Raw genomic sequence first — 13,672 nt, forward strand, 5'->3', positions numbered from 1 at the left:
AAGCATGGCAAAATATACAAGCCAAGCCCACCACCACTAGACGATCAATAATATGCGTACTTACTTCGTTGCGGAGGCAACCCCAAGGAGCGCTAACAGAAAGAACTGTAGCATCGTGGCGACCTGAAGGATTAAACAAAATATCGGCTTAACACGTAAGATTCCCGACACTGTTCCCAATTTATGCAAACTACCTTTCAATAACACTGACGTTTGTAAACACATAAAGACAAAACGATACCGTGTAAGATAAGGAAACATAACACCACCTAATTACAAAACCGAGTTCAGCGTTACTAAGCAGTTTGTGTTTGTCTAATGCACGCCTTAAATTGTTATTCCGGGACACGTTTAACATGTTGATGTACGATTATCACTGTTGCTGTCAGTGTGATTGAGCATCTTCATATAAAATGATAGTTACTATATGTGTCTGTTCCTTGTGTGACGTCAACTTTAAGTCCAGTGATCAACACACTGAGCATCAGTCTACTCATCTGGTATACAATGACACGTGTCAACCAAGTTTGACCACCCGATTCCATTTATCGTTTTGTACGACATGCATGGGTTACTGAAGACTATTTCTAACCGGAACCTTCACGGAAGGAGCGTGCAGAAGTTTCAAGTGTCAAATACCCAATGTTTATGACGTGCATATTTTCCTTGTGATTTAAAGAGGAATTTAAACAAAAGAGACGAAAGAGTCTGTCATACCAGACTTAATAGAACAGAATATTTTCACAGAAGATGTGTATTTACCAGTATGGTACCATATTTTCTGAATGGGCAGTGATAAGCTGTAGGTTGTTGTTACTTGAATTTTAAGATTGAAATACAGACCTGTTATATGTAGGTTATGAAAAGAATTAGGCAAACACATTAAGACCAGTTTATTGCATGTGAAGATGCAACATGGTCTGAATCACTTCACTCTCCTCGGCCTTGTGAAAAGTAGTTTTGATGAATACTTAGACATTAGGTTAACAGATTATCTGAAGCAAGAGAATATGTATCCCAATAACACTTGAAAACAATCATGTATAACCTCGGCCTTATTTTTGTAACTTCAAATGATTTAATAATAATAAGGCCACTTGTCCACGCCGAAGTGACATACAGCATTATTCCGTAACCAGCGTTCCGTAACGTTAACTACTTTGTGCCTACATTTAAGAATGGCGTTAAGTTATAATGTATCAAGAATAATTGGAGTAAATAATAAGGGCATGAGGTTTATGTAAATATGAATAAATTCAAAATCACCTTATTCCACAAATATCAAAGTTCTCACCTTGACAAGTCAGCCCTTATCACGTCCTCGGCAAAGGAATTGTTTCTTATATAGTGTGGCCACAGTTGAGCAAATTACCACTCCAACATGGCAGGTGCTGTTAATCTATTCCATGGAGGTAGACATGCACTTAGGTGACATTTAAACAAGCCCGGATCTACAATAGTAAATATTCCCGAGCTTCCTTGTTGAAAACCTTAGCTGTGCATTGGCTGGATATTTTCAGGTACCTGTTTTTTCATCGTAACCATATGAATGTTAATTGCTGAGAGAAAAAAAAATGAGAGAGAAAAAAAAACTAATTTGGGGTTATTTGGTCAACTGGCATAACTCAATCATAAACTGGAGAAGACAAATTGTCTTTTAAACCTGTGTTGCCTCCCTTGGGGTTATGCTAATTATGATGCTTAGTTTTCTTGGTGGATGATTGTCACGGTCGTCCAACACTGAACAGACATGCTGTGGTGTGGCCTGGGGCTCGTCTATGTGTGCCCTATCATGGGGCTATCTGTCATCACTGTATCGTTACAGCTCCACTGGTACGGACGTAAAGCCATAAACAGAAATAATTGAGTTCTGTGACGAAATCCAGTAAATACATGTGTGTATTAACCTGATATCTAAGTCATCGATATTGTAAGCAAGTACCCACGCGCTCAGGTTGGGGACAAGTCACTGAGCATGTTTAAGTGTCACAACAGAGTTATATAATTTTTATTGCTTATTGGTTCGAATCTTAAAGTTCTGGTTTAAGTTTAAGTGCCACTGGTTTAAGTACCAAATGATTGTCCTTATCTCAGCCTCTTTCGACCACCGTAGTATAGGTTTCCGAATAAAACTGAGAATCCCAACGGCGTTGTATCAGATTTGGAGATATGGGGGCGGTGGGGTAACTTAGTAATTATAGAGTTCGCTTGTTATGCCGAAGGTCCGGGATCTTGTCCCCACATGGGTGCAATGTGTGAAGCTAATATCTGGTTGTCCCCGCCATGATTTTGCTGGGTTTTGTTTTTGGTACAAGCGGCGTAAAACTAAACTCACGTGATAATATGAGACATTGTCCCTATATGTTAGCTAGTCTGAGGTGTGAGGTTCTATCCTTGGTTTAGACAAACCTTCAGCTAATCAGGACCGAACCTTCTAATCTTTAGGCGCATTAATTTCAAGATTTACAGTATCACATAATGACCGAACCATTTACACATGCATACCTTATTCATGTGCCTTGAATTAATCAGAATATTTGGTAAAATTCATATTTTAACATGACGTTTTAGAATCTAATACCAGTGCAATATTTTCAAGTTGAGATGTTAGTCATTTTTTCAGATGGATAGATGTTGTTACAGTTCCGGGCCTAAATAATTGCTGAATGTAATCATTTTACAGACACTTTTGTGATACATTTTGTTCAAAAGCCTGAAGATCATTCGCATTTAATCCGCCATTTTTGTGCTCTGTTGCATCCGTTAGGTACCAGATCAGACTACCTATTCTCGAAACGTTCGTAGCCCTACGAACTTCTTAAGCCCATTCTTAACACAGTGGCTACGATCAAAGTTCAGAATTCTTAGGGCTACGAACGTTTCGAGAATAAGGGACTAGAACGTCTTTGACCGGCATTGAGGAGCTGGTGTGATGAACAGGAACGATTTATACCAAATCGTCTCATCCACTGCAATAAATACGTTGTCGTCCATAAACAAATCATCCATGTTCATAAGATAAGTAACAGCAGGTTTACCTATCGGCTGACACTTGCGTCCAGTTCATCGCTCGTTCAGCATTGTGACGCCGGTAACCCAAGATACTGTTTGTATATCTCAGTTCTCAAAACGAACCATTTCTTGGAAGTGTTGTTCACAATTGTAATTACTGGCCATTAGCATTCATTCCTTAGTTTATATTGTCATTACATGTTTACTGTCATATTGACTTTTCGGTGTCAACAAACACACTGCAATTTTGAGTTGGGAATAAACAGGCATTGTTCTCTTGTTCTTCCATGACAATGACGCAGAGAATTCTTGTGTTCATGGGTAGGTTTATGAAGGTGGAAAGGGTTGGTCGCCTCTATTCTATCTATGGACATTTGTTCTATTCAACGCCCTTTCACGATCAACTTGAAACATCATAGATCTTGGGAATGTGTCTTCAGAATCTTATTCTTTGGCGTTATATACTTGTACTTAATCAAACTGAGCCAATGTTTCTCCTGAAGACGTTAACATCACTAATAGTTGTGCTCACGCAACTATAGAAGAAATATTTGAACAAAGACAAAACAATATGCTTTAGTCCCAAACGATACATCGATGGCGTTAAAAAAACAAGAGGAGTATGTTGAATTGCAACGTTTTATTAGATCAAGGTGAAACATAAATTATTCTTTAATCTCGAACGCTCTGAATATTAAGTGATCTGCTCCGTTTTGTTTTCAAGGATCAGTGTCTTCATCGTCGCCTCTCCTGGAAATACAGACGCAAAGTTGTCAAACAGCTGATACATATTGCCACTTTTATCATTGTATTATTATATGGGTATTTATATTATAAGGGTAACGCTATTTTTCAGGGCATTATCATTTGCAGAAGCCCGAGGTCTTTCATTAACTGCCCTCCTTCGTCGGGCACTTGAAAAGACCGAGCCTTATAGTCCATCAAACATACATGCATGCGCTAAGCGATTTGTTTTCTCCCTTGATTATTGGATGTCAATCTCAACGACAGCTCTTATGTTCAATCTCAACTTCCTGGGGATCATACAATTCGTGCAACCACAAGGCGCACTAAGTTAATGTGGCTTTCCCATCCTTACAGGTACCCAGTCACAGTCGGGTGGACTGGGACAGCAGTTACACATCACACAGCGAAGGTCAAATGTCCCTCATGAAGGTAAACACACATCACATATGCTCCACACATTGTCTTACAAGTATGTTTGTGTGGAAGATAACATGAACAAATATTAACATACTTTGAAATTCCAAGTCTTAATCAACCGTCTCAAATATACTGACAGAAATAATTAAGGATACGTGTGAAAGTAAGGCTTCCTGTGATATTATATTGACCCTAAGGGAGGATAACAATATAAGAATAAATACCTTCTTTATTACAGTGGGACCCGTGAAAGTCCCGGTTAGAAAATTGACTTGTCGCACAAACGGGTGGACTTGTTTGACACATGTCATTGTATCCATTTGCGTAAAATGATGCTCATGTTGTTGATCACTAGAGTGTCTGGTCCAGACTCGATTATTTACAGATAGCCGCCATATAGCTGGAATATTGCGGAGTGCGGCGTAAAATGCTGTCAACAACCAACCATCATTCAATGATTTCAGCGGCTGTTGATGACGTCCAGTGAGAACTCACCAGACCCCGATCGCACTCCACACACACGTTGAAGATACTGGATTTCTTGAGAAGCTTGGACTGGTAGAATGCCGTCACCTGGTTGGCTGTAAACGAAACAAACGCATTCTACTGGCTGGTAACTAGCATTTTGTTAGGTAAAATTTGACAGGCCCTCCTGTTTAGACCACCATGGAGAATGCTTATATTTACAGTTGATTTATACTATTCTGTAGCTGACCTCTGTGTACTACTCAGGATGACAAGATGTTTGTGATTGTATCGCCTTATTTAATTTTATATGATTTATATTAGGGCGTTTGAACAGAGAGGACACTGAAAAGTGACGTTTCAAACTTTTTTGTGATCGGGTGTAGCACGACCAAGGGACTTCATCAAGCACTCCGTAGCATGATCAAAGGACTTTATCAAGCACGTCCTAGTATGACCAAGGCCTTTTATCAAGCACGTCCTAGCACGACCAAGGGACTTTATCAAGCACGTCTGTGCATGTTCAAAGGACGTCCTAGCAGGACCAAGGCACTTTATAAAGTACTTCCTAGGGCGAACAAGGCACATCATCAAGCACGTCCTAGAACGACCAAGGCCCTTTATCAAGCAAGTCCCAGCACGACCAAGACCCTTTATCAAGCACGTTCTAGCATGACCAAAGGACTTTATCACACACGTCCTAGCTCGACCAAGGTACGTAATAGAAGTCTAAATATGTTGTCACTTTCCAGTTACACATGTATTCAGTTTGACCATTAGTGAAATCAAATCTGACAATTTGTCGACGCAAAAACGCAAAAACGCAAAGAAGTCATAATCACTTGACATCGTCGTGGAGACTGGTTTGAATGCTTATCGCAGTATCATTGATAAAGATACCGTACATACATTGTGACGGAAATAGTCCAGAAACTGTGAAACATTATCAAAATGAATTGAATGATATCAGATTGGAGTTTACAAGTGCAGTACGTGAGATGCAAAGCTTTTCTCGGAGTACAGTTTTAGGCCCAAACATATTTCATCGTTGAATGTATCGGGGAATGTGATACATTATGCAATTTGATAAATACATAATCTGTATTCAGGTTAAACCCATGTAAACGGCTTCTCCTTCCCTGTTCTGTTTTTTATTGAATGAGTTCTTACCTTTCAGAAACAGAAACATAATATCATGAAAAAGGTAAACTCCTCATTGGAATTAGTTTCTGTGTTCTTGTTTAAGGCCATTTTTTTGTTGTGCCCCGCGCAAATAGACATTTAAAGGTCCATTTCGTCGTATTTCCCACATACTTCAGTGACAGTAGCAGTTAACACTTACTGGGTTCATAGTAGTCGTAGACTCTCACTGGGACGGGCTGGGACTTGGCTACAAGACCTGTTCTCTGGAGGGTGACGGACAAACACACCGGTGTGGTCCCAATCTGTGATATCGACAGAATCGAGTTAATAACACAAACAGTAGGATACTATCATAATGATTCTTTTCTGTCAAATAAGGCAAGAGTGTGACAATATAACCATATGCTTAAATATATTACTTTAAATTAATTGGAATCTGGATCGTAACTGTCAGACTGAAATGTGCTCCAATCAAATTTAGATTTGGCATTTGGGGAAAAATTGTCAAGTCTTTATACATACATTTATTTAAATACAAGTAATCCTGCACACTGTAAATCCACGTGAAGCGATGGTGACGGATAACATCTCACCTCATCAAAATAGAGCACCACTTTTCTATTTTCAGGCTCGATTCTCTTCAAAGTGTTTAGTTTGGTAAGCGTGTCAAGATCTGCCTCGAATCCCGAGGGAATTCCGAGTTCTTGGATGGCCATGCCACTGGTGCCATTTAACAACCACCTGGGGAAGCAACGTGGTGCCATTGTTCAAAGGGACCGTTAATGATACTACCGCACAACAAACACGATGGAAAGTATAGTCACGTCCATGCTGCAGTTGGGATGTTCATCATTCTACAAACTGCATGACATTGTCAAACTTGTATACGTCAACGTCGATTTAAAGAACGAATAAAGTCATTTTTGGGTACTCTTTTTATCACTGCATATGAAAGACTTCTGGTTAGCCATAAACGGAACACCATACTTTTTTTTTCAAAAAATGTGGTTAATTAATACCAAGCGCTTAAAAGTTGCGAAAAGCCGTCTGTTTCTCTCTCGCCCGCAAACGAAACTAGGTTACGGGTTAAAAAGCGATCAAATGGGGACCTTTCTCGGGTAATCTAAATGGCGTTACCACTAATTATACCTGTTATAAATTCATTTACTGAGCATCAAGTGAATGATGACAAATCACGTGTAGGTTTATACCACCTAACACGGATTACAACCTAGCGACATTAAATGATTTTGACAGAATCGTCTATGAAAACAAGGGTTGCAACTCAGAAACTAGGCGAAACAGTGAGTGAATGAGTTAATATTTAACGTCACATGGGCAATATCTCAGCCATATCGTGACGAGAACATTTAATACTGAAACGAAATATATGTCTATTATAAGTGAGTGAGTGAGTGAGTTTGGTTTAACGCCGCTTTTAGCAATATTCCAGCGATATCACGGCGGGGGACACAAGAAAAATTGGCTTCACACATTGTACCCATATGGGGAATCGAACCCGGGTTTTCGGCGTAACGAGCGAACGCTTTAACCATTAGGCTACCCCACCGCCCCTATGTCTATTATAAAACCTACTAGGCAAAACAGGCGACAAAACTAAATGATAGTAGATTGTGAGAAGATAAAGCTTTCATTTTTCACAACAGCTGTCGCGATTTCTTGTACAAGCCTGTAAACGAAATAGCTTAGCCCCTGAAATGTAGATGAATTCTGCATAGAACCTCATATCTATACCTACTATTACGTCACGAAGACGCACCGCTCTGATTGGTTGAAATTTCGTTTGCGGTTGAGAATTGTGCACTGTTGTCAAAATGGTCGATTTAAGGTAATTAAAGATCGAAATGAGCAATGACGGGGTTGTAACGATGTCAATGAGTGATTTATGCATTTGCACCCTCTTGAGTATATGTGATTTTTAAGATTTCATTAAGGTGACAATAATTGGTAAAATCATTTAAAAGGCATGTCCCTTCTTCAGGTGGACCAGTTTAGTTGTTATCCATAAGGTCTGTCTTGCATTATTTTGTAAAATGTTTGTATAAGACATGCGGACGTATTTGAACTGTGACGTGATCCAAAAGACATCACCCAAAGATGTCTAGATACTGGCCGTGAAGACGACTTCATCAGGTCTACACAATACAACCAGAACGCATTTTTAACAAGCACTAGTAGCATAAACACCCCAACAGATCAATATGTGTTGATCCACTGGAGTAACAAATCCCTGTGCAATACAGAGTTGTCATACAACTTGATATAAAGACGATGTATCTCACAAGGGTCGTTCACCTTAATCTTGCCAGTATTGGTCATGTCTTTAAGGGAAGATGTCTTTCAGCGTCTGAAAATGTGTTACTCCCAGGTAGTTGCCGACATACTTCAATACGATGTGAAAGAGTATACCAGTGTTATGTTTGACGATATAAGGTACGTATGTTGGTTGTCCCACTCACATGGTGCAGGTCTGAACTGTGATGGAGTTGATGTCCTCCTTCAGTATCTTGACGTTCACGTCAAAAGATGGCTCCTCCACCTCAGCCTCAACGTTGAAGAACACGGCGATCTGGACAAAAAATGGAGAGTACACCCAACTTGTTATGCTGGCTCAATACACAATTGATTGTGCAACTCAACCCCTCGACCTCCCTCTGGATCCGCCTATGCTTTCCATTGATAACACTCACCTCAACAAGGGCGAAGCCAGCCCCTTTAGCCTGTACACTGATGCTGCATGGGTCAGGTGACAGCTGCATGTGAGGAAACAGATATGAAATCGTGCATCTGTGTCTGGAAAATGTTTTATGCAGTCTGAGAGTAAAAGTCAGTTCGTCCAGACGTACACCTGACAGTGATAATTATTTACAGAGAATCATTTCCATGATTTGTAATATTCAGTTTATAAATCCAGACGAGTTCTTATGGACGGTAAAAAAACAGATTTAACGTGATACACTTTTAGCAATGCTTGAAAGCACTGGGTATAGTCCATGGCACGCTGTTCAAAGCGATGTTAGGGATTTAGGTGATCGGAAGTCACATACCTTAACATCAACTTACTCTCAGGGTTAAAGTTTTTTTCAACAACGACAACCAGAAATACGTCAAACGTGGATACTTGGTCGCAGAGTTCAGGATGATATCCTTGTGCGCGTCAGTGTTTTGCCGCTGAAAGGTGAGAACTGCAAGAGACTCACCTCAACACTCTGGAGCACGAGCGCGTTGTCCTGGTTGATGGAGAACTTATGGTTGAAGCTGCCACTGTTCACAGTCACCTGGATGTCGAAGTCGTTGGAGAAGGGCTTGGCGAATTCAGACAGAGCAAAGAGAGCAATGACCGTATCCTGGGAATACACGACATAATAGTATGATGAGGAATCAGATCCATACCACTGTTGGGAAGCATAAAACAGTTTTATACAGCTGAGGTGAAAGATATAACAGCTTTATACCACTGTGATGAAGGATATAACAGTTGTATACCACTGTGATGAAGGATATAACACAGTTTTATACCACTGTGATGAAGGATATGACAGTTTTATACCACTGTGATGAAGGATATAACAATTGTATACCGCTGTGATGAAGGATATAACAGTTTTATACCACTGTGATGAAGGATATGACAGTTTTATACCACTGTGATGAAGGATATGACAGTTTTGTGCCACTGTGATGAAGGATAAAACACCAGTTTGAGTGGCATTTTAGAAGTTGGGAAGTGTATTATAGGACAGACTTTATGGACAACAACTTCTTGTATTCGTAAGATTGTGCAGACACAACACGAACCTGGGTGGAGATAAATCCGCCGTGGGGGTTACGCTGGGACACCAACCACTTCATGATGTTCAGGCCACCGCTGTAATTTTCTCTCTCACCGTATGTCAGCAGACCGTATGCCGTCATCTCGATGTCGATGGCCTTCTTGGCTGATGGTGGTTTCCAGTAACTGTAGGTAGACTGTGTTGTCTTAACCTCTGGACGGTGCCAATACTTGAATCCATCTTTAAAAGAAGATAGCAATGTTTCAACCTCCCAAGGGAGTGAAGTTCACGTGAACATACTTATCGGTCACACAGACTCTGGAACCCATTGAAGCCCATGTAAGTCTCCAATGTGTGGCAAGAAAGTCTCTGCCCTTCTATTTATTGCATTTTGTAATCGCAATGTAGAAACCTGTTTCTGTAAACTGTATTCGTTTCAGAGACTGGATGTTAGTCTAGGGAACACACTTGACCAAAGATGAAGTGTTCACGAGGTACGTGTATACGGAAGGAAAATCACTTCTGATTAAAGGTAAATTCTAGTAGTAGAACATTTCCTTACGGCCCAAGGACCTACTCAGTTCAAATCGCATCCTCACGCATATGAATACCTCTGTAGCTTTCAAAATGTTGTCCAAAGTGTCGGTCAAAGGTGTTATACCTTTAAGGCTACGAATCTACTGACTGACGTATATAAAACGTGTAAAAAATCTGAGCTAAAAGTAAGAACAACCATGCCTACCTTTCACAACAACATGCGAGTTCAGTGTGGCGAAAGAAGAGTCGGCCTTATTGCTGCCAGCAAGCTGCAGGGCATAGGTGATGATTGCCAGAGAGTAGTCATCTGTCGGCGTCTGATTCTCAAGGAACTGAACAGCATTAGCCTTGGCCCCATTTATGCTCTGTTGGACACTCTGTCGAATTCAATCAGTGAATCAATCTTATTGAAACCGCCGAGATATAACTTTTCATTAATTTGATTCCTCCTCCTTGAGGTTCCCTTGAGTTAGTGAAGAAATTGCTCTTCGTAACCACATACATATGTACATCACATATACTGAGTGCTTCAAGTGAGTTTAAACTTTTGAAGGGTAGTAAACGTTGAAAAAATAATCCCAAATGTGATTAAAACTTGTTATAAATAAAGATTCTTTGCTTTCGTTACTCTATTGAATTACAAGTAGATATAAAAAGTACTAGTAATTATTATATAATTATCATCTTTATTGTTGTTTAAATTTTAAATATAGGTTCCTGAAATAAATGAACAAAGTGAACTGAAGATTTAGATGCCGTATGAAGGGATTGTTTTTGTTTGTCAGTGATAGAGACATACACAAATACGTGGGGATGTCAAAAAGGCATCATTCCCTCTAGGACCCGTCCCTCTGGCCCCCAATGGTTGCAAGCCCCTCTTGCCCCTCGTTGGGCTGTTCTGTTAGCTGTACTCACTCCCCTGTAGATTGTTCATTAAGCAGCTGGAGGTTGTTGAGGGGCTAGAGGTACTAATTAGTGGCTTGTAACAACAGGGGGCTAGAGGGGAGGAGTCGTCAAAAAGTAGTGAGGCTAACTGCATTCTCGATGTTCAGTGTTTCAGTTTTGTTGTGAAGGGATCATTAGCAAAGAAATATCCAAAGTTTCACATATGTGGATAATATTGCTCACAAGATATGAGTCATCACAACACATTGGGGTATAATATTTGTAAATTATTAGCAGAAAATGAAAAGAATTTGTCATTTGGGACCTCTTGGATAATGGTATGTCCTCAGATAATATCATATATGTCCAAAATGGTATTGAATGTATTCCCGTCATAATCAAAAGCCAAAGGTAAAAACAGCTGCATTTATCACTGTCCAGACCCACTAGTTTTTACATCCCCTCGCATTTTCTACAGCCATGGATCGAATCTTTACAACCATTGACTTCATATAACTGTTTACTTACCCTTGTGAGGTCGTCGTTCTCGAGAAGGGCGACGAGGACGTATGCCGTCAATGCAGCACCTTTGTTTGACCCTCCCTTGAAAGAAACGACCGTCATAATTAGATTAGTGTCGTTTTTAACGTAAAATGTCTTTAAAGATATTTGAGTCGGCCCCTTGACGAACAGTCTGACTCTTGGGCAAGAATAACAATGTAACAGTGTTTAAATAAATGTCATTTTAATACGTTAAACTTTATTATCTTAAACTTAGGTATAAACCAACTTTTTTCATTTCTAAAGAGGTCTGTGTTAACACTAACATTTGCACTGATTCACTAACTAACTGGTAAGCTAGTTGTAGCAGATAACTTGGGGTCTATTGTTAAGTAATTTGTGTCAGGTTCAACCTCTGCACTGGCTTGTGGACAAGGTTTCTATTGTTTGATAGATATCAGCCTCTTGTTATATTTAAAGCTTTGTACTGCCTTTCACCTGTGGCAGTCCACATTTTTCTCTGTATAAGTACAGCACAAGACCAGCACATTACGGGGTAAGTTAGGTTAGATCTTTTCATATCAAATTACAACAAGGCTAATAGGATTTAGTATGTTAGCTGACATGTTTTAAAGATTAGTATTTTATCATATCTAGCGCATGTTCAGTGTTTGTCTGTAAATATATGCATACTTCGTATTTTAGACCAAATACATTGCGTATTTTGTACCAGTACAATAGTATACTGGCATGCGTTTATTCGAACTGTAAGGTATTTTATACCATAATCCTATAATGTGTATCATGTATATATATCATGTATATGTATGTATAGTAGGTATATCTATGTGTAGTAGCTGTTCTGTGATTGGCATGATTAATCAGCTGATTGCGATTGTATATATTTGTAATTATAGTTATCATTTATGTAAGTAAAGATCAGAGTATATGCCTTTGCTTAAATCTGCATGATTGGCAGTTATAAGACATATCAATAGTACAGTGTTAATCATACTGAATGCATAACATGATATGTATTGCATATATGAAACACATGTAGTCATTTATGTATATAATATCATTCAGGGCGTATTTGTTAGTTCATTACCTGGACTGACGGCCAACTGGGGATCTCCATATCCCAAACTACCAGCGCCGGAATAAATCCCTAGAAACCCCCCACAAGTGTTCGGCTTTTTAGACTATTGAGGAACACCTCTGTTACATTTACAATAACTCATATTACATGCTTGTCATATAAACTGAGAGGGTTTTATTTCTAGATGCACTGGTCACATTTCATACAAATACAGTGTGATGATTAGGAAGGACAAAGCCTACAGACAGTCGCTAAGCAGTATCAGTTATTCAGTTGTTACTGCTGATTGCCTGTAATTACTTTGTAGATGATGTGTGGCAAAATGATATTCCATGCATAGAATCATTCCCTGGGGTTTGTACAATGTCAGGACAAACACACACATACATTATGTCACATACTAGACAACTCGGCAGACGTTGTCATTACGTTTATTGTGCGTCGTCTACAGTCGATAACATGGCACTGTATGGTAACTGGCGAGATCGCATACTAGTCGAAAACATACATTACACATTATATCAATAAAATACAGGCCTTCACTCACTGCCATGCCCTTGTGGATGACCCGGCCAGGTTCTTGGAAGGAGCCGTCGGTGTTCTGTTTCGTAACCATCCAGTTGATGGCTCGAGTGAGGACAGTGTCATCGACGAGGATGAATGGTTTAGCCTGGTGGAACGTCTTCACAACGAACGCTGTCAACCTGGCAGTAGGTATTGCACACAATATGACTTTTAAGCTGAAGCCAACAACGAAACAAAGCTTATTATCAAATGAGAATATATTAATAATTATACATATCAGGGGGTTCTTACCACATGCTTCCAGATGGGTCCTTATCACCAAACGCACTGAAGGAACCGTCTCTGTGTTGGTACTTCAGCTCATTCTGGTATCCTGGAGGACATTGGTGGACATGTAAGCTCACAGTAATTGTTGCAATGTCGTCATGGCATACAATTTGGGCGTGATGATACCCCGATTATCCTAATTGCTATCCATTATTTCAAAGATTTTGATGAAAGGAAAGCATTACCAATATATCCGAATCCACAATAGCGCCACGGGTTT

General features: G+C 39.7%; 2 protein-coding genes across 2 annotated transcripts in view; both read right to left on the bottom strand.

The window, feature by feature from the left end:
- LOC137272981 (CD109 antigen-like) overlaps window positions 1–1,321 on the bottom strand; it is a 41,937-nt gene extending 40,616 nt beyond the window's left edge. The window contains exons 1-2 of the mRNA XM_067805419.1: window positions 1,295–1,321; window positions 65–123 (exon numbers count right to left, since the gene is read on the bottom strand). Of these exons, the coding sequence (XP_067661520.1) occupies window positions 65–114 (50 nt within the window). The 5' untranslated portion in view covers window positions 115–123; window positions 1,295–1,321. The remainder of the gene's footprint in view (window positions 1–64; window positions 124–1,294) is intronic.
- A 3,302-nt stretch (window positions 1,322–4,623) lies between these two features.
- LOC137272088 (CD109 antigen-like) overlaps window positions 4,624–13,672 on the bottom strand; it is a 37,112-nt gene continuing 28,063 nt past the window's right edge. Inside the window, exons 24-34 of the mRNA XM_067804452.1 lie at window positions 13,417–13,498; window positions 13,148–13,304; window positions 11,529–11,603; window positions 10,321–10,492; window positions 9,604–9,818; window positions 9,006–9,152; window positions 8,496–8,558; window positions 8,265–8,374; window positions 6,378–6,525; window positions 5,984–6,086; window positions 4,624–4,757 (exon numbers count right to left, since the gene is read on the bottom strand). Coding sequence (XP_067660553.1) covers window positions 4,624–4,757; window positions 5,984–6,086; window positions 6,378–6,525; window positions 8,265–8,374; window positions 8,496–8,558; window positions 9,006–9,152; window positions 9,604–9,818; window positions 10,321–10,492; window positions 11,529–11,603; window positions 13,148–13,304; window positions 13,417–13,498 — 1,406 coding nt within the window. The remainder of the gene's footprint in view (window positions 4,758–5,983; window positions 6,087–6,377; window positions 6,526–8,264; window positions 8,375–8,495; window positions 8,559–9,005; window positions 9,153–9,603; window positions 9,819–10,320; window positions 10,493–11,528; window positions 11,604–13,147; window positions 13,305–13,416; window positions 13,499–13,672) is intronic.

The sequence above is a fragment of the Haliotis asinina genome, chromosome 2, assembly GCF_037392515.1.
Source record: "Haliotis asinina isolate JCU_RB_2024 chromosome 2, JCU_Hal_asi_v2, whole genome shotgun sequence".
NCBI lineage: Eukaryota > Metazoa > Mollusca > Gastropoda > Lepetellida > Haliotidae > Haliotis > Haliotis asinina.